The sequence below is a fragment of the Parasteatoda tepidariorum genome, chromosome 5 (assembly GCF_982258835.1).
Source record: "Parasteatoda tepidariorum strain Cologne lab strain chromosome 5, Ptep-v5.0, whole genome shotgun sequence".
Lineage (NCBI taxonomy): Eukaryota > Metazoa > Arthropoda > Arachnida > Araneae > Theridiidae > Parasteatoda > Parasteatoda tepidariorum.
In genome coordinates, this window is record NC_141759.1 from 28869247 (window position 1) to 28891628 (window position 22382).

The window sequence follows — 22382 nt, forward strand, 5'->3', positions numbered from 1 at the left end:
CATATCTGAAGTTGTAGTTTAAAATAAATAATCACACCACCAAACTTCATATTGGAGCATCATATTTACAAATTAAAAATGTCCTTTTAAAACACTAGGAGGTTCCTAATTGAGCTGCCGGTGGAGATTCTCCATAACAATGTTTAGCCTTTGGATCGGTGTAAGAATTCTCATGTTGAACACTCTAAGGAATTAATAAATATCGTAAATACCTAAAGCTATTAAAAAATACAATAGCTACAATTCCCACAGAAATGAATTAAAACACAAATAATAAACTGAACCAAATCAATAACAGGGGTCTGTCCAGACATTTTGTGAAAGGTCCGGTTTTCGAGAAATTGTGAAAAAATTACTCACATTTTTTCAACCAGGGTCCGCTTTTATGAATTTGTGCAAATAGGGTCCGGTTATTGCAAAAAACTTTTTCAAGCAGTTTTTAAAGAAAAGTAGATACAAAATTAAGCTCGGCACTGTAAAATTATAATAAAAAAAATACATTTCCAAAAATAAACAACAACTGCTGCTTTTAAATTAAGAGATGCAACATACAAGTATTTGGTATTTAGCCTATACTGCTGAACGCAGAATATACATTTCGGACGAATAATGGAAGAATCGACGGCCGAAGACAAAACTTAATTCGTTTACATCAATCTTTCTTGTTTTCTGCCCTGAAAATTATACGTTTTTAAAAACAAAAGTTCTTTATAGTTTTTAAATTTACCTTCAATATAACCATTTGATAAATAACTTTTTGTCAAATTTGTGCAACAATATTTTAATTTAGAATTTGCATGAATTACTGCTCCATATCGCTAGACTCCTTTTTTGAATTAACATAAACTACTTGTTTTCATAGATTTTGGAAATTGAGTTCATTGAAATGTATAACAGGGGAGCTTCATAAAGCTCTCTCCTGATTCTATTTCCATCATACTACATTTCTATTTATAAAAGGCTCTCTTTTAGCAAAAGTGGAATATGAATTGAATGTATTAAAACAGATCAAATGGTTAAATAAAAACTATAATTTTATAATCCTGAAATACATGAAATCGATAAAATGGTTCATTTCGAAACAGATACATTTAAAAGTAAGTAAAATCTGATAAAAAATTATAAAATAAATATATATGATAAAAAGTTATATCATGATTTTCAAAATGGGTAAAACTATAGGGTGACCTGGGGTAATTCCTGATCAAAAAATGCAAACATCTATTTTGTGAAAAAACTATAAGATAGAATTTTAATATTTACTGGAAGTTTGAGGCTATATAAGATGAGTCCTATGCCACCTTCTTTTGTTTGAAAATCTAATTAGAATTTAAAATATTTTAAATTTTTAGTGATCAGGAATTACCCGTGGTCTTAATCAATTCTGGGGTAATTCCTGATCACTTCTGGGGTAATTACTGATCATCGGTTTTTATTGTGAAGGGGCTGTTTAAAAATAATTATATAATGGTAATTAACAAATAAGACGTCAAGATCAAACAAATAAACCAAAAAGATATGTTTAATCAGCTAGTAAAACGATTTATTTAAAAGCAAAAAGAAAGATTAACACTTTAAATTTTCCAAAAATCTTTGCATCGTGCCATACATTTTAGGCAATCAGCCAACTCATTCTCATGTTCTGCTGAAATATAAGAGAGTTCCCACATGGGTTACTTTTGCTGGATTTTTTAACTTCATTAAGGAATAGTGTAAAGGTAAATAAGGTGTGTCAGCAGCTCTCACACTGAAATTTTCATTTTCAATCATTAAAAGAAATTCACTAATTTTGCTTTCTAGAAGCTTAGTATCCTTTTTAGGCTTATAATTTCTCACCATATTTATACTAGGCTAATTTATAAACTTAAAAATTATTCTAACAATGTACACACATAAAATTAAGATAGAAGCAAGGTAAAACAAACCAGAAATGGTGCAAATCAGAATACAGTCTTGTATACAGTTAAAAACAAATTTTGTGATGACAGTTAAAATATATTTTATAGTTGTTCCACTCAATAAATATGAACTGTTATTTAAGAAAAGACAATTAGCTATTTTATATGCTATTTATAAGAAGAAATGACAATGATCAGGAATTACCCCAGTGATCAATATTTACCCCATCTGTAGGGGGCAACATTTGATATAGTTTCCTATAATCAATTATAATGCTTACAGTAGATGTGAAACAATTAAACAAAAGCTTACACTACTTTTATATCAAAGAAAAAGAAAGTAACTCAACATATTTATTATTAAGAAATGTGCACATTTTGAAACCCATCTTTGAAATGGAAAATACAGAAAGCAGTTTGAAAGATACTCATTTTGTTAGATTAAGTAAAAAACTATTATTATGTAAATGTAGTTATACTTTAGTAAAGTGTACAAGCATTCTTGTCATGTCTCAAATTAAAAAAAAAAAAGAATTTTAAAGTAAAACTTAGGTGATCATTATTTACCCCAGAAACAGAGTGATCGTGAATTACCCCGGGTCACCCTATATATAACCTTTAACTGTATATTAACCTATTTATATATAGATAACAAACAAAAATGAAAAAATAATAATAATAAAATCAAAAACACAAAAAAAACAACATTTGGACAAAGTTTAATTTAAGAATAAAGCTTAGAAATGCAAAAATACTTGGATGATGGCTTTTGTTCAACAAATACTGAATACAGCTGAAGTAGAAGTTATGAGCTGATTATTAAACTTAGTAACAAGCAATAATAACAAGACAAAGGAAAGAAGAAAGTTATAAAAGAAATTGTAAAGAATTGTAAGAAAGAAATTGTAATGAATTAGTAAAAACGCAATATGCCATATGATAAAAACATAAATTAACAATATTTATTTTAATTAATATCTCTATCATTACACCAAATTAATTATGTAAAACAAAACAAAATCTAATTACAAATACAACAATTGATAAAGCTAGGGTTACTGTTCTCATAAGTAAAATTAATTTATGCTAAAATATAATTAACAATTATAAAATAGTTTTAGAGTTAGAAATTAGAGAAAAAATTCTACGATAAAAATTAAATCCAATTGCGAATGATAATCAATTTATAATCAGTTCAATCAAATAAAAAAATTCTCGATGGGAATATTAAGATTTTTCTACCTGAGATGAAGTTCTACACTTAGTCAAGCAAAGCTCAAAATGATCTGTGATTGAGGCAAACAAAATATTGAATGTTTCAGAAGCTTTCCCCAAAATTTTCATTAAAAGCATTCTCTGTAACAAATAAAGAATAAATAAAAGTCTTAACAACAGAAAATATTGTTTTGAATGATAAAAATAAATCAGAATTTCACTTTTTCTGGTTGTAAGCAACAAGAAATGCAGTATTCATAAATACTGCAGCAGCCATTTTCATGACAAGATTCACAGTTGTACCGACTTGTGGTAGAAGAATCTACATTACAGCATCCATTAGACAAAACATCATGCCTGGAACAAACATAGCCTAGAAACAAAATAAAATAATAATTAATTCACAAAATAACATTCTTTGAGAAACATGACAACATATAAACAAAGCCTTATCATCATAGCTACAGTAAGAAATACATAAAAAGTTATACACAAAAAGTTATGAAAACAGAAAGTTTCCATGGGAACAGAAAAATGGTAACATACTTTTGCATGCTACTTTAATAGATTGCATGGGAATAAAAAATTATTTAAAAAACTTTTTAAGAAATAGGAGAAAAAAAATTATATAAAAAAATTACATTAAAATAGTATATGACATTGGTTTACATAAATTAAATTCAAACTAAATTACCTTTATCATCAGCAATTAAAACTTTTCCTTGGACAGAATTTCTGCAAGAGGTTATTTTTGAACTGTGATTAGTTTTATCATAGGATGTGTGCCATTTAAAAGATTGAGATGGAAGATTTATTGGAGGAATCATATTATCGTCTGCCATTGAGTCATCGGCCTAAAAAAAAATTTATGTTATAATTGATTATCTACAACATTTTCAGAATAAATAAATTTATACAAAATTAACCAAAAAAAAAAAAAAAAAAAACAAGTCAATAATATTACTAAACATGAAAGAGAGAGAGAGAGAGAGAGTGAAAAGAATAATGAAAATATTTTCTAAATTGCAATTTTTCCTTTTTTATTAATTTGGAAATTCTTTCAGAAATGAAAAGTATTTATTTCATAAAAAGAAATATCATACGATCAAAACCATAGCTCTTAATTTTTTGGAAATGTTATTGATTTCATTCTTTAGTTACTGGATTTACCAAAGAATGAAATTGATAATGATTTATTAATTTTATTAAAAATTTTAGCAATAAGTAAATTTTGAAATCTAAACTTTGAACCAAATTCGGAAAATACTTTTTAAGTGACACTAAAGAATATAAATACGTACTGATCAGGAGAAAAAAAACATATGCACGCACATGGAAGGTTGCTGATTGAGTCTCTAATATATATTTTTTTTTAGTTAATTATGATTCTAGTTTAAGATTTTGGATGGCTAATTGATCTACGAGCAAAGAATCTGAGAAAATTTTAATTAATTCAGATTTTAGCAATAAGTATTTTTTTATTGCTTTTTTTATCAATATTTTAGCAATAAGTAAATTTTTAATAAAAATCAAATTTTAATAAAAATTAAAAAAGTCTAATTATTTATTTCATTAAAAATTTTAATCATTCAAAAATAAGCTATATATTTTATGCTTAATTTTTAAACATTTTTTAAATTGAAATAGTAAACGTCCTATTCCAGAAAATACTGAATTTATAATAACACACTAAAAGATTACATTTGTTAGTCTCATAATTTACTGTTACATAGCAGGAAACAAGTTTCTTCTGTTTCTAAAAATAATAACAGTCAAAGCACCCTGCACTTAAATAATTGTAATAACATAAAATTTCAAAGAATTATATCCTGATGTGTTTGGTTGCTAAGTTATGAGAAGATGCTTGATATAAAAATAGATTTCTTCTTATCAAAGTGAAACATAATAAAATTTTAAGGTAAACATGATAAAACAAATATAATTTACATTTAAACTTCTGAGAGGAACTTCTAAAATTTATTTTTAATGTAAAACCTAATATAAATTAAGTAAAGCAATCAGTAAATAAATGCTCAATAAATGAATAATTAAAAAAAAAAAAGCGAAACAGAACAAAATGTGTACTTTTTAATCAACATAACTAATTTGATAAGAGATAATTCAAAAATACACAAATATGGAAACATATAAATCCAAAGATATAATTCTTCATATAATTCATGAAGTCAAATATGCATATTGATTATTTAATTAATTACAATACTCTTAGAAATTGGAATACATGGATTTTTAATCAAACAACTTACTTCGGGTAACCAATGGAATACACAATAACAAAAAGATATTGTGAATAAAATAGCAAGAACGATTTTCTTTCGTAAAAAACGGACAATTCTACCGGTAAACATTGCAAAAATTAAAGTATAATTTAATCTAGCTATATAATTATGAAAATGTAAACAACTATATTAGAATTTTTCACGTCCCAAAATTATATTGTTTTGGGTGAAAATTTAACAATTCAAAAAATTTAATTGGAAACTTAAAACGAATATAATCTTACTTTTACGTGTTATTTAAATAATTTCTATATAGAGAAATGAATGTTTACTATAATTTAATAACCCTCCCCATTTATCACCTTCTCGTCTGCTTACTTTAAGATGAGAAAAGTTAAAGTTGTGAGCAAGCAGATCAATTTAATCAATTTTTTTCGAAAATATTCGATTTTTTTTGTTGGTTTTATGAATTTTATTAAAGAACACGTGCTTTTACAAAAAATTAAGGAGTTTAAAACATGAAACAGCAGATTCAAAAAATGTCAACAAATTTTAAGTATTCCCGTTAAATATCATTATTTCGTAACTAGAACCGCTCTTAACACAAACAAAACACAACTTTTCTCGGTGTTTACATTACTCGTTGGTTACATTAGACTTCAATTCAATTTAAATCAAGCTATAATTAATATATTGTATTAATTGATTGTAGCGTTATAAAGTGAATTATAAAGAATGTCTATTGAAATTGAATCTGCTGAGTAAGTGTCTATTTTGTTAATGTGTATATTTTTCGTCCCTTGAATTGTTAACAAAAATTGTAATTAATTTAAGTTGTAATTTCAAATATATGTTCTGAATTTATAGTTTGACATTAAATTATTAGTCAGATTTTTCATTGAATACTTATTTAAATTCATTCTTTGTTGCTCAAGAGATCTTAAATTATTATTGATCTGTTTCTTTAGTGTGATTCGTCTTATTCAGCAATATTTGAAGGAGAATAATCTGGTTAGGACTCTTCAAACACTACAGGTATTATTTATATTTAATTGCTTTCAAATTTTTATTAAATTGTGTAAAACTGAAATTTTGAAATTTTCTCAAAATGGAATTTATTGGAAATGGGGAGTTTTGTAAAATTTTAAATGATTCAAGAATTACTCAACAATAATGAATAATTTTCATATTAATGTATCATTATATGGTGCAATTTTCTTTAATATTTTATTTGAGTGAAAGTTTTAAAATTATTGTTAGCTGGTTTTTTGGTAAAAATTTGCAATTCAGTGCCCTTATTTTAGTGATTTTTTTTATGTTCTTGCCGGAAAAAATTATGGTATTGTGATCTGTCGCATTATCTAAAACTGCTAATACTTCAAGTTGGCCCCCTTCTGCGATTTTCTTTTTTTTTTACTTTCTTGCGGGTTGCTTCCCAGAAGTTGCCAAAACCTGTCAATTTTCTCCTGCAGAGCACATTTTTTAGTGGTTGCAATGAGGGTGACTGCAAATATTTTCCAAGTTGGGTAACGGGGAAGAATGGCAGCAACACCCTGTTTCTGTTACTTTTACTCTCCCAATTTTTATAAATTTCTCGTTCGGTATGACTTCTCATTTGTAACATGTGATCTCTGATCGATTGTGTCAATTGATGTGACATCAATTGTAAACACAGTCAAGTGAAAGCCAAAAAACGGTCAGTTTCAGTTTGACAAGATGACTTATTTTTTCTTACAAGATAAGATTTTCTATCTAATGTGTCAGTTTTTGTAACATCATCAGCGTAGGTTGTAGCAAAGTAAACCAATTGAAAATAAGCGAAAAAAATAAAAATACCACACTATATTTGGAAGTAAAAGGAAGTGCTGATCTTACAAACTTATAACGATGTGAAAAAGGGAGGTTTAATTACTTGAACTCAACAGCATTTTACGGTGGTAAAAAATGCTGCTGAAAAGAGTGGTGGAGAAAACAGGTTTAAAAAAAAAAGTAAATGTTTTAAAAAAATTTTTTTTTAAAGTTTATCTTTATTATTTTTTCAGTTTCATTTCTTTAGCAATACAAACCCACAAATATTTAATAGATTTCACTGATACCTGACGCCCGGTGGCTGGGTGGTAGAGCTTTGCTCTTCTGTGCCATGGGTCCTGGGTTCGATCCTTGGGCCGGGCAAGGTTGACTCAGCCTTTCATCCCTTCAGTGGGTCGATAAATGAGTACCAAGCAAGCTTGGGCTCCGCTTTTGGCTGACCATCTGACCGGAACATATGCTCCTGCACCCCAGAGCCCAAGGTCAAGAAAACTGAGATGGGCATAGTAGGCCTTGGCCCTCTATGGGCTGCCGCACCACTGAGTTTAGTTTAGTTCACTGAATCCTACCACCATAAATATAATCTGTTAACTCAAAACCTTTATTACGGCAGGCATCAGTTACATCTGCTCGCTTCAGACTCGGTTTTGTTTGATTTGGAGTTATTGAATGTTATTGATTTATACATAAATTGTTTTATAAATTATTATTTATTTATTTTTGTTCACTGCTATGACATTAAATACTCTTTGTCTCTACTTCTCTTTACTAATATTTTTAGTCTGAACTTATGTTCATAATTACAAGAGTAATTATCCTTAGTGGCTAGTGTTTTCTTTTCAAATAAGGCACAAGGTGTTATTGACAAAAGAATCTATATTTATATTTGACATTTTTATATTATTTAATTATCTCCATATGAACTTTTTATTTCTAACTTGATGGCCTCTTGCAAGTTGCCGATAATTTATTTCATTCATTCACAACCAATGTTATTTATATTAATAAGTCACTGGCTACAAAAAAAGAAAAAAGAAAAAAAAATTTTAAAAAAATCAGTCTATGACATTAATATTAAATTAAATTTATGGCAACATTTATTTTATTATTTTCAACATTTATTTATTTATATTTAACAAGTATATTTTTAAATTTGTTCTTTTTAGGAAGAAACATCTATTTCTTTGAATACTGTGGATAGTGTTGACAGCTTTGTTCAAGATATAAATAATGGACATTGGGATACTGTGTTGAAAGTTGTGCAGTCATTGAAACTTCCAGATAAGAAGTTGATTGATTTATATGAACAAGTAATTGAATTGTTTATTCTGATTTATCTGTATTTAATATTTATTGCTTTTTTCCATAATTTATGAGCAATAATTTTATTTTACAATTTGACTTAATTATAAATTTTATTTTTTAAATGATTATCAGGATTAATAGAGCATGCTTCTGACTCTCACTTTAGCTAATGTTTGGGAGCATAGTGAATTATTAAAATTATATTTCAATTAATTTCTATTATATATATACATATATACATACAGAGTTCTTCCTAGGAATAAAAAGGACAGAGTGCTTCCTCACTGAAGAGGTTTTCACTTAACACCGTAAAAATTTATCAAAATGTATAATATCGCTTAAAAACTCAATTTGATCCTCAACAATTTTTAAATTACCCTCTTGTACTCTTTTGTGTGTATATTTCAAAAAGTAATTGTCACTCATTATCTGAATAAGAGAAAAATTTGTAGTTTATAAAAAATAATTTTGGCATGCTTAAAGACAATTTTTGTGCCTATATATATATATATATATAAATAATTTTCTTTTTTTTTTCACAAAAAAAGTAAACTATGAAAAAAAAATTTTTTTTTTATAAACAACTTGAAAGCTTTTTTCTATAATTTAAACTGAAAATTATTAGAAAATTAATGTTTAAAGGTGCATTTTTTTTAAAAAAAAAAACGTATTTATTTAAAAAGTAATTTTAAAATTTAAAGTCACTTAAAAATTTATTAATATACATCCCCTCAAAATAAAAAAAAACTTATAAAAATTTAACCAGTTGAGAATAATCCTAACAAAGTAAATATTTGTAATAGTAATCAGAATTATACATATAAGCACAGATAATTTTACCAGCGTGTAATTATTATTTTATCAGTTAATTAATTTCTCTTAAAAATAAAATATAAGTAGAAAGTCAGTGTTTTTAAAGGATGGTGGCTCATTTTTACAAAAGGGGCAAAGAGAATACATTTATAGGGATCATAAGGTAGGCCGTTGTTCTGAAAATGCTTAGGAAGAACACTGATATATATTTACATAGTTCTAGTCATCTTAATTTCATTAGAGTTTGTTTTCTGATTTTATTTGTTTTCCAACTCTATATTTCTCAATTCAACCCCAAATTATTCATTTTTCAGATAATATCAATATTTAGCTCTAGTTGAAATTCGGGAACAAATCAGTAAATTTTTCTTGTAGTTGAATAATAAAGTCCTAAAGACATTGTGCTTGTAGCTAAGCTGTCAGTGACCCCACAAGCTCCAAAAAAATAGCATTGCAAGTTACATTTACAGTAAAAATAATTTTTTATTTATAAAACATTTTTTAATCCTCTTTATAAATAATAATAAGCCTTAATTAAACATCTAATATTGTAAATGTAAGATAAAAAGTTATTTGCTCGTCTTAGTTTCATTTAATGTTAGTGCATTCAATGTTTCAATTCAGTACCTTTTCCAAATTATGCGTTTTCTACGCATTTACGTTTTTTATTAATTTAAATTTAAATAAAATTAATGGGTATAATTATGCGCCATAATGTTTTTGTTTCATTTCATAATTTTAAATGTTTTATTATAAGTCTATGATAGGGCACACTTATAAATGTTGATAGCAAAATCTATGATATAAATGTTGATAACAAATAACACTTATAAATGTTGATAACAAAATCTATGTACACCACCTGCAAGCTGCTACCTATCACCAATTCAACTAAATTTTCCTAAAATGAACGAATTGTTTTCTGGAGTTTTGTGTTTGAATTTTACGCAGAGTTCATTTCCATTCAAACATCACTACTGGGCAATATGGTCATGAGAATATAAACTTTTTAAACCAGGAAATTTCTTAAATAGGTTTTACAGTATTACTTAAACCATGCTTCTAATTTTTTACAACAAATGTTGAGTGTATAAAATAATTAATACAATTCAGTTTTAGCTTCTCAATGGTTATGGTTTAATTACAGGTGGTGCTTGAACTTATCGAACTTCGAGAACTCGGAGCTGCTCGTTCATTGCTGAGACAAACTGATCCGATGATTAAAATGAAACAAGAGGAATCAGAGCGACATGTGCATTTGGAAAATCTCTTAGCTCGTTCATACTTTGATCCGAGAGAAGTTAGTTTCTTTAGCATAAAAATATCTTTATTTTTGTTTAAATGTTTAAGCATTTAAACTAACTGGTGTATTTGTAGGCTTATCCTGAGGGTAGCAGCAAAGAACGTAGAAGAGCAGCCATTGCTGCTTCTCTTGCTGGTGAAGTAAGTGTAGTACCACCTTCACGTTTACTTGCTCTTCTTGGTCAAGCACTGAAATGGCAACAACATCAAGGACTACTTCCTCCAGGTGTGATATAAATTATATTATAAAAAAGTTTTTGATCCAATAGTTTTCAGTATTTATTAAAACAGTTTTTTTTAGTTTTCTATTTAAATGTGCTTGTCATACCATCTTTTGTTTTCTTTATCCTATCTTAAATTCAATTAAGATAGGATATATATATGTGTGTGTGTGTGTAACATAACTTATACTTTCTCATACTTTATTATTCACATCCTGTCTTTCCATCTAATTTTAGTTCAAGTATGCATAAATTAATATTTTAAATTTTCCCTTAAATTGAACTGTGAGAAACATATTTTTTCCCTCAACCTATTTAATGGATCAATTGTAATTACTCAGGTTTCCCCTTCTCCCTAAGATGTAATGTATTACGGGACTATTTACAAGATTTTCCGTAATTTTTATTCAAGAGCATTTCGATATGTGCATTTGGATTCTCATTCTCTGATTAAATAAAGTTTAATGTGCTCTTTTTAAATCCTGTGTCTATCTTTTTAAATCCTGTGTCTATCTTTTTAAATCCTGTGTCTATCTTTTTAAATCCTGTGTCAAAGTTTCCTTCATTACTTGCCAGCTGCTAGCCATATCTTATTAGATCCATAAGTGCTGTGCAATATTTAGAAAAATTTATACCTGTAATTCTGCTTTTTGGTATCTAGCTGAAATATTATCAATAATAACTTTTATAAGGAAAATTATCAAACAATAAACTAATACTATGCAAAACCTTGTTATTAAATGCTGTGTGTTATTACAAAATTTTTTCTTCTTCTTCTTAAATTTCATGTATATTATATATACATTAAGTTGGCATTTTTGATATAATAGCCCTTTTCACACTAACAAAATCAGGCATTATAACATGTCATGATATGGCCTGTTTATAAAATTTATGTAAACATGTTAACTAAAAAAACTTTTTTAACTTAAAAAAACTAGGTATATTTTTGTAAAATGTTATGCAATAAAATTTTGTCTAATTACTGATATAAAGACCATAAGTTATTTAATGATCCTACTACAGATGAATCTTTGATAAAGACACTGATACAATATTTATGCTAAAATTAAGATACTAATGTTAAGATAGATATAGAAGAAAAATAGTTACCAATTAAAGAAGAAAAAACAATATAGAATCATATTGCCTTTTAAAGCTACTGAACACCTATGAGATAACATACAATTTTTGCAGATAGTGCAGTCTCTATTTTTGGTATTATAATTGAGCACACAGAATAAGTGTTTAGGAAAGTCACTCTCTCAAAAGAGAGTTTAAGTTCTTCGTATGGTAACATCAAGCAAAATAGTCTTTCTAAAAATTTCTTTTAATTTTTAATATCAAATAATGCCTTTTTAATAGTATTATTTTAGTCTTGGAAACTCAAAAAGGTTTAACTCTTGGTTTTAAAGTGATTTTTATTAGAAATGAAAAAAAAATGACATCTAGTATTAAATGCTATAAAATTGAAATGAATAGTAAATTCAGTTGTTATAATGGAAATTAAATATAATATTTCATCCATAGTATAGCAAATAGAGTTCTTATGTGTTAGTTATTATAATAAAATAGTTGCAATAACATGAGGTTATATTAAGGAGCAAATGTGGATACAGAATTTACTAGCTCCAGGACAAAATTTATTGTGAGTCTTTTACAAGAAATACTAAAAGTCTGATTTTCATATTTTGGAAGATATTAGGAAATAATTTTCTTTCTTTCTTCAAAATTGTAGTGTGTACTTTGATTGTCGAGATATGCTATATTTTTCATAAACATACTGAATTGTTATGACTTTCACTTGTTAGTGCTTATTTCTGTTGAAATCTAAATTTTTTTTCTTCTGGATTCTATCATTATTTTATATAAGAGAATTATTCGTAATTAAAAAAAATTATGGAAATAAACTTTTTTTTTTACCTTTATACTTTTTTAAGAAAAATCATCAGGACCCTTATGAGTTCTGAGGCATTGAACAATTGTCCCTGTCTCTCTCCCTTCCCTCCTTTGAGCGCAGCCTTGCTAAAGAATGTAGACTGTATAGATATGTATAATAATCTATATATCACTATAGTATTACTTTATTTGACTTTTACAGGCCTGCTTTATGTTATGTTAAATATTGTAAGCATTTTTTAATTGACTTAATCAACAATTTATACATATAATCAAATATGACAATTTAAGTACAATCAGAGGTACTTTATAAAATGTCTCTTGATACAAATTATTTATCAGTGTCTATAAATATCTATTAGTGCAAGTGTTAAGGCTTTCACATACAATGATTGTTCTAGATTAAATGGTTATTTTCCACACAGTAAAAAAATTTTTTTTCATTTTAACAGAAAGTTTGAGCACTGAAGAATGCAATTCTTAGCAGAGTTAAGTTTTTAGTAAAAAATAGAAGTAAATAGACTGTATTTCTTATTTAAGCTTATTTACTATGCAATGCACGTTTTCAAATATCGTCTAAGAAAATATTCAGTTTCTAATATTATTTAGGATTTAAATTTTTTATCATTTAGTTATTTATATACCACTTATATACCATACATCTTGTATCTTTCTAATTTTACCAAAATTTGATCATTATGCTCAAAAAATTTGAAAATCAGCACATATTTTCTATAATTAAATTCAAAAGTATTTTTTCATTATAATAGGTACTACTATCGATTTGTTCAGAGGTAAAGCTGCTATTAAAGAACAGGAAGAGGAAAAATACCCTACACAACTTTCAAAACAAATCAAATTTGGCACAAAAGCGCATGTTGAATGTTCTAGGTTCTCACCTGATGGCCAGTACTTGGTTACAGGATCTGTTGACGGCTTCATTGAAGTATGGAATTTTACAACTGGAAAAATAAGAAAGGATTTAAAATATCAAGCTCAGGTATGGTGATTCCTTTTTTATTTTATTATTGGAAAGGTTCCTTATAGTAAAATCCTTATAATAAAGCATTCAATAATAAAGCATATAATAAAATCCTTATAATAATAAAGGTTCCTTATAATAAAGCATTTGTTTTTATATATTCATTGAGTGTTCAAATGTGTTTTCTGTGTTGATGAATGTAAAAAATGTGGTGATTGTTGACATTCTCTTGTGGGTATCTTTCCCATATTCTCTTTGGTGAATGTCCAAAGTATTTGTTACTGTCTGATTTGATATTTTAATTTGATTAGAATATAATAGGGAAAAAAAAACCTGTGCAAGGAATATCAAGTAAGAGTATGCCACACAATTACCTTTAACTATATACAGAACAGTATTTGGTACTCATTGTAGTGAGTCTTTCAAGGTCAGCAAATTACTAAATTTCTTTAAAAAGTGTGGAAGAATTTTTACTCTACTAGCTAATAATATGCAAATAGTATATTAAAACATAATCTTTTTTTTTTTGAAATCTTCTATAAAATAAATATTAAAATATAATATTAAGTTTATAGAATAAATATTAAATTATAATATTTATTTTTATAATAAATAAAATAAATATTATTATATTTATTTTATTTATTAAATAAAATTAATATAAAATAAACCTTCTATAATATATATATATATATCTTTTTTTTTTTTTAAAAATCCGTATTAATCACATTGCTTGGTATACATTTGCCTATTATTTCCTACTTAATGTTTTTCATTAAAATCCATCGCCAAATATACACTAGAGGCTGATTTATTCATTCTGAAATTCAGATCATTTACCAAAGTGTCCATGTGAATGCAAGGGAAAATTTTCAATATTCATAGATTTGTCTTAATTGATTTGTTTATATAGTAAGGTATATATACTTGATTTTTATATTTTAAACAGTTTTACCTCCTACATACACAGGCTATGTAAATTAAAGCCCCTCCTGTAGAAATGTTCAATAAAATGTTTCATTGATTTTTTTTATTTCCGTAAATTATGGATGAAACTTTGCTTTTAAAAAGGAAAGGTATGAAGATTTAAAAATGGTTAGATATATGCATAAAAAAAACTAAACTCAATTTTTTTCTTTTGAATAATTTTCAACCTGCCATAGTAAAAACTTAATAAACCAGCAGTTTTGTATTTCTTCTTCACTCTATGTTATTAAACTAAAGTTTCACAAATTTTCTGTAAAAATTAGATAAGTTAAAGAAATAGTTACAAATGTGTGAAACAATATTATGTTTATTACCAGGCTGATTTGTGTTATGAAAAACCTTTATTAAAATACTGAATTTTATAATAGTAAATAAAAATTGGCAATATATAGTAAATAAAAATTGGCAAACATGGGTTAAAATTTATTGTGACAAGTTGTTTTTTTAGAAGTACATATACCAATCATAAATTTGCAGGATTATTGATCTGATTTTGTCTGTCCTTAGGTAAAAATAATGCTCATTTTTCTTATGAGTATGAAAGTTAATTTTCTAGTAAATTAAAATACATTGCTTACTTTTGAAAAAAAAAAAACTAATTTGATTTGTATATGTGTGAAAAGTTGATTAAACAGAAAAAAATGGTATCATTAATCTCTCTTACACCATAACTACTAACTTTTTTAAGATTTTTTTTTTTTAATTTTTCAATTTAATTTTTAGTTTTTCATAATAATTACAATACATATCAATCATATTATGTCACAGAATATGATATGAAAGAAAATATATATGATATCAATCATATATATCCTTTTCCCAAATCATATCTGATAAATGCTTTTTATTGCATGCAGTTAGATACATTTTATTTGTAATTAATTTTCAAGCAATTGTTACGTATATTATTACATTATATCATTATGCATATGCATATTATTATTATTTTTGTTTGTCTTTTCATGCCGAAACTTTCTTTGTTGCTTAACACTGTTGAAAACTTTATTTAGGATAACTTCATGATGATGGACGATGCAGTTTTATGCTTATGCTTTAGCAGAGATTCAGAAATGTTAGCATCTGGCAGTCAAGATGGAAAGATTAAGGTTATTTTCCTTAAATATTGAAGATTTTAATAATTCTATTCATTGTTATCTTTTTTTTGTTGGAAATTTTTGTCCCTTTCGTTCTTGTAAGAAATCAATATCATTCACAATACCCCTTAGTTCTTTTAATGATTGATATTCAATACATGATTCCAGTTATTTATAAACACATTTAAAAAAATTTTTATTGCCCTTTTTTTCCTTTTGCAATTCCATAACTGTTTTGTTTTATATATCTACATTCATTTTTATGATCAAATTAAAATTAATATCAAAAGAGAATACTCTTCCTCTATTAATTTCAAGTGTCAAACAACCTTCCTCATAAAAGTATTTAAAACATGAATCTTTAAATTTCTAAATCAATATGGTGCATCTCTTCATGGAAATGTTTTACGTTCCCTGTATTATTAAAACAGTTAAAAATAAAAGCATTTTCATCTAGACTACTTCAATGATCATAATTTTTAAATATCAATTAAATTGTGTATCAATATTGAAAAATACTTGTTTTGCCGGAGAAAATAATTTTTCTTTTCTTTCATGTGTTCTGATCTAAGCTAATTTACTCTTCATTGGATATTTAACGGACAAATTGCATCCCCGTCTGTAAAAATTTAGGATGTTGAGCTTGAACAAAAATAACTGATTTTATTTTTTTAGTGATTATAGTAGTAATTTCAATATTAGCAATATTATTATTATTTTTTTTTTTTTAAATATTATTAAGCATTATTAATAAATTTTATCTTACAATATGGCATGTAAATTTAAAAAAAAGAAAAATGGAAAAAAATCTCATTTAAATCAAATGAATCTGATTTTTTTAAAAATCTTGTTTTTTTCCAACCCTGCTTTGCAATAAAAATTAGTCATACTAAATTTCATTGCTCACACACATACTCAGATAACATTATTTTATTATTAATAGAGGTAAACTTAATACAATGCTTTTTTCTTTAGACATAAAATCATAGATGCAATTTTAAAGTTTTAAAATAGTATATATCAGACTGTTTTCAAACAATTAAATGACCATGGCACATGGTCAAACAATTTTTCTTTATATTAAGTATGTATTTGTAAATGAATACTGTAATATCTTTTTGTATTCTAATTTAATTAGGTATGGAAAATTCAAACAGGTCAATGTCTTCGAAGATTTGAAAAAGCACATGCTAAAGGTGTTACCAGCTTACAATTTTCAAGGGATAGCAGTCAACTTTTAAGTACATCCTTTGACCAAACTATTAGGTGACAACCTTTTTCTTTTTTTAGTATTAGTATTTTATGTATTTTTTTTAAATATTTCCCCCACCTTTTTGCTATCTTTCTTACGAGAAATTCTAATACTGCTTTTAATGTACAGTACAGAACCCGTTATCCGGAAATCAGAAAACCGGAACAAAATTCAATAAATTTTCCACCATTTTTAATTTTTTTTTCTTCCCTCATAAGATTTTTCTTTCTTTTTTGAAAGATGTTTACCTTACCATCATTTTGGAAATAATCATTAGTGCATTACTTCATCGTTTTTTCTTCTTTTTAAGTTTATTTCTAAAATTTATTTTTTTTTAGTTGGGTTTAACAATTTAAAAAATGGCTTTTTGTAGTGATTCAGAAAACCGGAAAAATCAGTTATCCGGAATAGCGATGGTCCCGATCGTTCCGGATAATCGTTTCCCTACTGTATTTTCAAATTCAATTTTTTATTCTTTCAATAGATATGTTAGAAAAAGAATATAAAGTGTTTTGTTTAAAATTTTGTTTTTTCTTTTGTGTGTGTGTGTCTCCAATATTTTTTTGTTTGTTTTTGTTTTGTTTATTAAAATAGGCAATTTTATCATACTTGTTGGGTTGTTTTAAACGTGTATGTTCATTTATTTTCCTTTTGGGGTGGTTGAATAAAAGTTTATAGCATTTGGGTTCCTTTTTTTATAAATGCATATTTATTAACTCTCTAGAAAAAAGTTAAGGAAAACATAACTATTTTCTTGAAATTACTCTACATTAACTACATTGAACGACAAATATTCTACATTGAATTGCATCAACTGAACAATCCTATTCTTACAAAATAAATATGTAAATAGATAAAAATTTAAATGTATCTGATAAGAATTTTTTATTCGTTATTTAGTTTTATGCTGTTTTCCTCAAATTACTGGTTTTTGTATATGAATTACTTACCTGATTCATTTAGATGGTCATTTTAAAAATTTAGCTTCAAATGCTTTTACAACAAATAAATATTTGTACAGTACAGAACCCGTTATCCGGAAATCAGAAAACCGGAAAACCAAGAAACCGGAACGAAATTCGATAAATTTTCCCGCCTTTTTTTTAAAAAAAATTTTTTTTTTTTCTCATAAGATTTTAGGATTTTTCTCTTTTTTGAAAGATGTTTACCTTACCATCATTTTGGAAATAATCATTAGTGTATTACTCCATCGCTTTTTCTTTTTAAGATTATTTCCAAAAAAATTTTTTTTAGTTGGGTTTAACAATAAAAAAACGGCTTTTTGTAGCGATTCAGAAAACTGGAAAAATCAATTATCCGGAATAGCGATGGTCCCGATCGTTCCGGATAATCGGTTCCCTACTGTACTTGAGATTAATAAAATAAGTCAAGTAGAAATTAATCAAATAAGTTAAAGCTAAAACAATAGTAAGTAAGAGTTAGAAATGATAAAAGTTGACAATAATGGGAAACAATCAGGAGGGATTAATTTTATAGAATTTTGTTACAAATAAAAATTGATTTACTATGAGATAGTTATTATTTTTATTAACATTTAATTCTAATAGCCCTAGTACTTTTTCCTATTTCATTTATGGTCAATGCAACTAATGTGAAATGTGAATGTTTTTTATATCTATATTCTGAAATTTTCCCCCCTTTATCCTGTAGGGTTCATGGCTTAAAGTCTGGCAAACTTTTAAAGGAGTTCAGAGGTCATACTTCATTTGTTAATGAAGCCATTTTCACTGCAGATGGTCACAACATCTTGAGTGCAAGTTCAGATGGTACTGTTAAGTTATGGAATATCAAGAGTACTGAATGTGTGAACACTTTTAAATCCTTTGGAGGAACTAGTGGTATAGATATTACAGTTAACAGTGTACATGCTTTGCCAAAAAATACAGAACATTTTGTTGTGTGTAATCGATCAAACACTGTCTCAATTCTTAATATGCAGAACCAGGTAAACATTCTTACTATATCTAGTTTCATTAGTTTATTAAATTTAAGAAATTAAAATAATATTTGTGTATATTTTTTTCTGGTGTAGTTGAATTGTAACATATTGGAAGTTTTGCTGCATTTGTAACTTTGTAATAGATAATATAAATTAATTTATACAGTAGGAACGATACTAAGGAGTGATAGCAATTTTATCATTTCTTGAAAAGAAATGGATTTTATTTCTTGGTTTTGGTAATTTTTGATGTCTTTTTTTCTTTTTTTTTCTGAATATGAGATCTGTAAAGTAAAATAGACTTTCTTTTATTTAACATGGATGATTCAAAATGCAATGAAATTCGAATTAAAAATAATTTCCTATTGGCCAAAATATGAAAATCGTGTTATTATTTTTCCATGGCGTTGCAGATATCATTACACAGGTTCCTATTGAGTTGCCAACACATTTTATCTACTGTCGGCTGGAGCACAATAATTCCCTTCACAAAATTATTGTCACCTGCTTAATTTTCCCCCCAGCTATTAAAAAAAAGATGGCTTAAAAAGTTAGGGCTGAGTTGTAGCCATGATAAATTAACATGGGTTTAAAGATAAAATGATTGAGACTTTATAATAAAATGAGTTTAATAAAAAATTGTAGTAAATTAATTGTATATATATTTAAAAAAAAAAAAGAGGTATAGAAGTTCATTTCAGTGCTGCAGCATCATTGTACACTGCACTGCACACAATACTCTGCAGTGTATTTGTCAATTATCATGGTTTTAAATGGTGTTTTAATCGACATATATATTAAGATTTATACTATAGTAATTTAAATATTATTCTAAGTATACTTGCTATTTTATTTCAGATTGTAAGGAGTTTCTCCAGTGGTAAAAGAGAAGGTGGTGACTTTGTTTGCTGTGCCGTGTCTCCTCGCGGTGAATGGATTTATTGCGTTGGTGAAGATTTTGTGCTTTACTGTTTTTCTACTTCAACTGGAAAACTTGAAAGAACTTTAACAGTAATTATTTCTTATTTTTCATATTTATATATATTTAGTTATATATTTTTATTTATTTATATAGATATTTTTTTATATATATAGTTAATTTTTTTTTATTTGAAAATAATAATGAAAATTTTTCCACTTTTTTTTATATCTCATGACAATGTACTGAAATTTATTTTCAAGTTTTTTTTACAATGCTTATTTTATTAAAATTATATTTCTATATATACAGTAGAAGTCTGTTGCAATAACCAGCAGAATTGCCATTGTAAACAAATACACATATTTAATGTTAAAACAGCAATAAAAAAAACTTAAAGATGAAATAGATACATTTACCTCTTTCCTTTTTGTTTTAATCAACTATATTGATTTAAAAGACGCATTTTGAATAGAGTTTTTTCAAAAAAAAGTAAATAAATAAAGTTCTATAGCTTTAGACTTCATCAATAACACTGAATATGGATTTCAATAGTGGTGAACAAGTGACTCATTATTTTGAAATGTGTGGCAGGTATCTTAAAAATATAATTTTTCTTTTGTAAGGAAGATAACTTGCCGGTGGTCGCCCACAGAAAACTTTATAAAGATAAAGGTGAAGTGATGTTCGTTTTTCTCTTCTTTTTTTTTTTTTTTGTGCTGATACCAGAAATGAATACAAATGATTTCCATTTTACTTTTTTTCCGCACATCATTGTTCACATAAACAGTCAAAAAGTATATCCCCTCAAAAAAAAATAATAATAATTATAAATAAATAAATTGTCACAATAGCAGCAGGCTAGTTATTTCTAACTCATTATAGACATACTATTTTGGTGTCTCTGATATTAACATTTTGAGGGTAACTTGGAAACTTGTCAAAATAGCAGACTTCACATAATATGCTATACTCGGTACATCAAGCTTTTACTATATTTATTTTACTCAAAATAAGTTATGTCATATATTCATATTTTTATGTTTGTGTTAAAGAGTAATATTTCTTAAGTTCTTGTAACTCACAAAACAAAAAATTCTGTAAAAACTTTACAGTTTTTAATATATTTATTAACTATTTACATTACATATTCATATATTTAAAATTTTACGATTTTTTTTTTCCAATTAGGTTCATGAGAAAGATGTAATTGGTATTGCTCATCATCCTCACCAAAATTTAATCAGTACCTATAGTGAAGACGGTCTGTTAAAATTGTGGAAACCGTAAACTACTGTACATATTCATTTCCTCATTCATTATTTTCATCAAAACATCATTTTCGGTTATGTATTATTTCATAGATAATAAATTCATGTCTTGTTACCTTCTTTATTTTTCTTGCATTAACAATAAACAAACTTTTGCTTCTATGGGGTTTAATCAGATTAAAGTCTAAAAATTATGGATGGAATTTATGCAACAATCGACTCTTTTTAATATTGCATGGTAAATTAAATTATTTTTGTTATTTGCTGAAATTTTTTACATATATATACGATGGGGGTGGTAATTTTGGGCTAGCAATTAGATATTTTCAACTTCTAAGTGACTTGTAAAAAAATGAGTTTTTTACCCCTTGTTATTTAATAAAAAATTAGTCTATTGGAGAAACTTCCATACATATTTGTGCAAATGTGAAATGCTTTATCATTCTGTAGAAATATTTTTATCACCATGATTTTAAAATATCTGTTATGTTAAATAACTAGTCCATTGATGCGCATAGAGTCAATATAATATTCCGTTAGCTTTTGTTTATTAGAAGGTATTATCACTAACTTGGTTTTGCTTTATATTAAAGATAGTAAATTTTTGTAGAACAGATCATATAAAACTTTATTTGCTAGTCTCATACATAGAATAGCTTTATAATAATAATATTTGAAGAAAAAATGTTTTGAAAGATACTCAACTGATATATAAATATATTAACTGGACAACTTAAAAAATTATTATTTGTGATAAGTAATGAACATGGAGTCAGTGTGCAAGACTTCAGTGTGCAAGTTGAGCATTTATAGTTTTCATTTTTTAATAGAATATTAATATTGAGATCATAATTTTTCATAAATGATATTTTTCTATTAAATTTAACAACCTGAAAAGGGTATTATTTTGATTTAGATTAGGGTGGCTCAATTGATAGAGTATTTTTATTTATTTTTTCTATTGACAGGCACTAAACTTCTCGTTCCTTGTCTTGTAAGATGCTGGAAGTGTCGCTCATTTAATGTTGCCTGGTCCGGTCGGCACAAGTATTTATTATTTTTTTAAGGGCATGAAATTTCAATTCTAAAGATATAAACTAGACTAAAATTTTTGCTTGCCACTACATTCAATAAAAATTAGGACAATTTTTAAAATGTAAAGATATGTAGTAGAACTAGATAACTTTATGATGACCAAAAGCATGAATGTAGACT

At 26.4% G+C, this 22382-nt stretch overlaps 2 protein-coding genes across 3 annotated transcripts; one reads left to right on the plus strand and one right to left on the minus strand.

The window, feature by feature from the left end:
* Positions 1-44: 44 nt before the first annotated feature.
* Positions 45-5749, minus strand: LOC110282261 (SREBP regulating gene protein). 2 transcript variants are annotated; one of them, XM_043039549.3, is made up of 5 exons: positions 5381-5749; positions 3808-3967; positions 3335-3486; positions 3141-3254; positions 45-184 (listed from the first exon to the last, which is right to left on the minus strand). In XM_043039549.3, exons 1-5 carry the CDS (start codon positions 5480-5482, stop codon positions 95-97), a joined length of 618 nt encoding a protein of 205 aa, XP_042895483.1. In that variant the 5' UTR covers positions 5483-5749; the 3' UTR covers positions 45-94. The 2 variants fall into 2 exon arrangements, with proteins under 2 accessions (XP_042895483.1, XP_087019720.1); XM_087163594.1 differs by having other exon boundaries at positions 5638-5742.
* Positions 5750-5765: 16 nt separating this feature from the next.
* Positions 5766-21282, plus strand: Smu1 (Smu1 spliceosomal factor). Its single transcript, XM_016049811.5, has 11 exons — positions 5766-6114; positions 6322-6388; positions 8329-8472; positions 10428-10580; positions 10658-10808; positions 13473-13702; positions 15682-15777; positions 16904-17031; positions 18689-18983; positions 19836-19988; positions 21088-21282. The coding sequence occupies exons 1-11, from the start codon at positions 6089-6091 to the stop codon at positions 21184-21186; spliced, it is 1542 nt and encodes a 513-aa protein (XP_015905297.1). The 5' UTR covers positions 5766-6088; the 3' UTR covers positions 21187-21282.
* The last annotated feature ends 1100 nt before the right edge of the window (positions 21283-22382 follow it).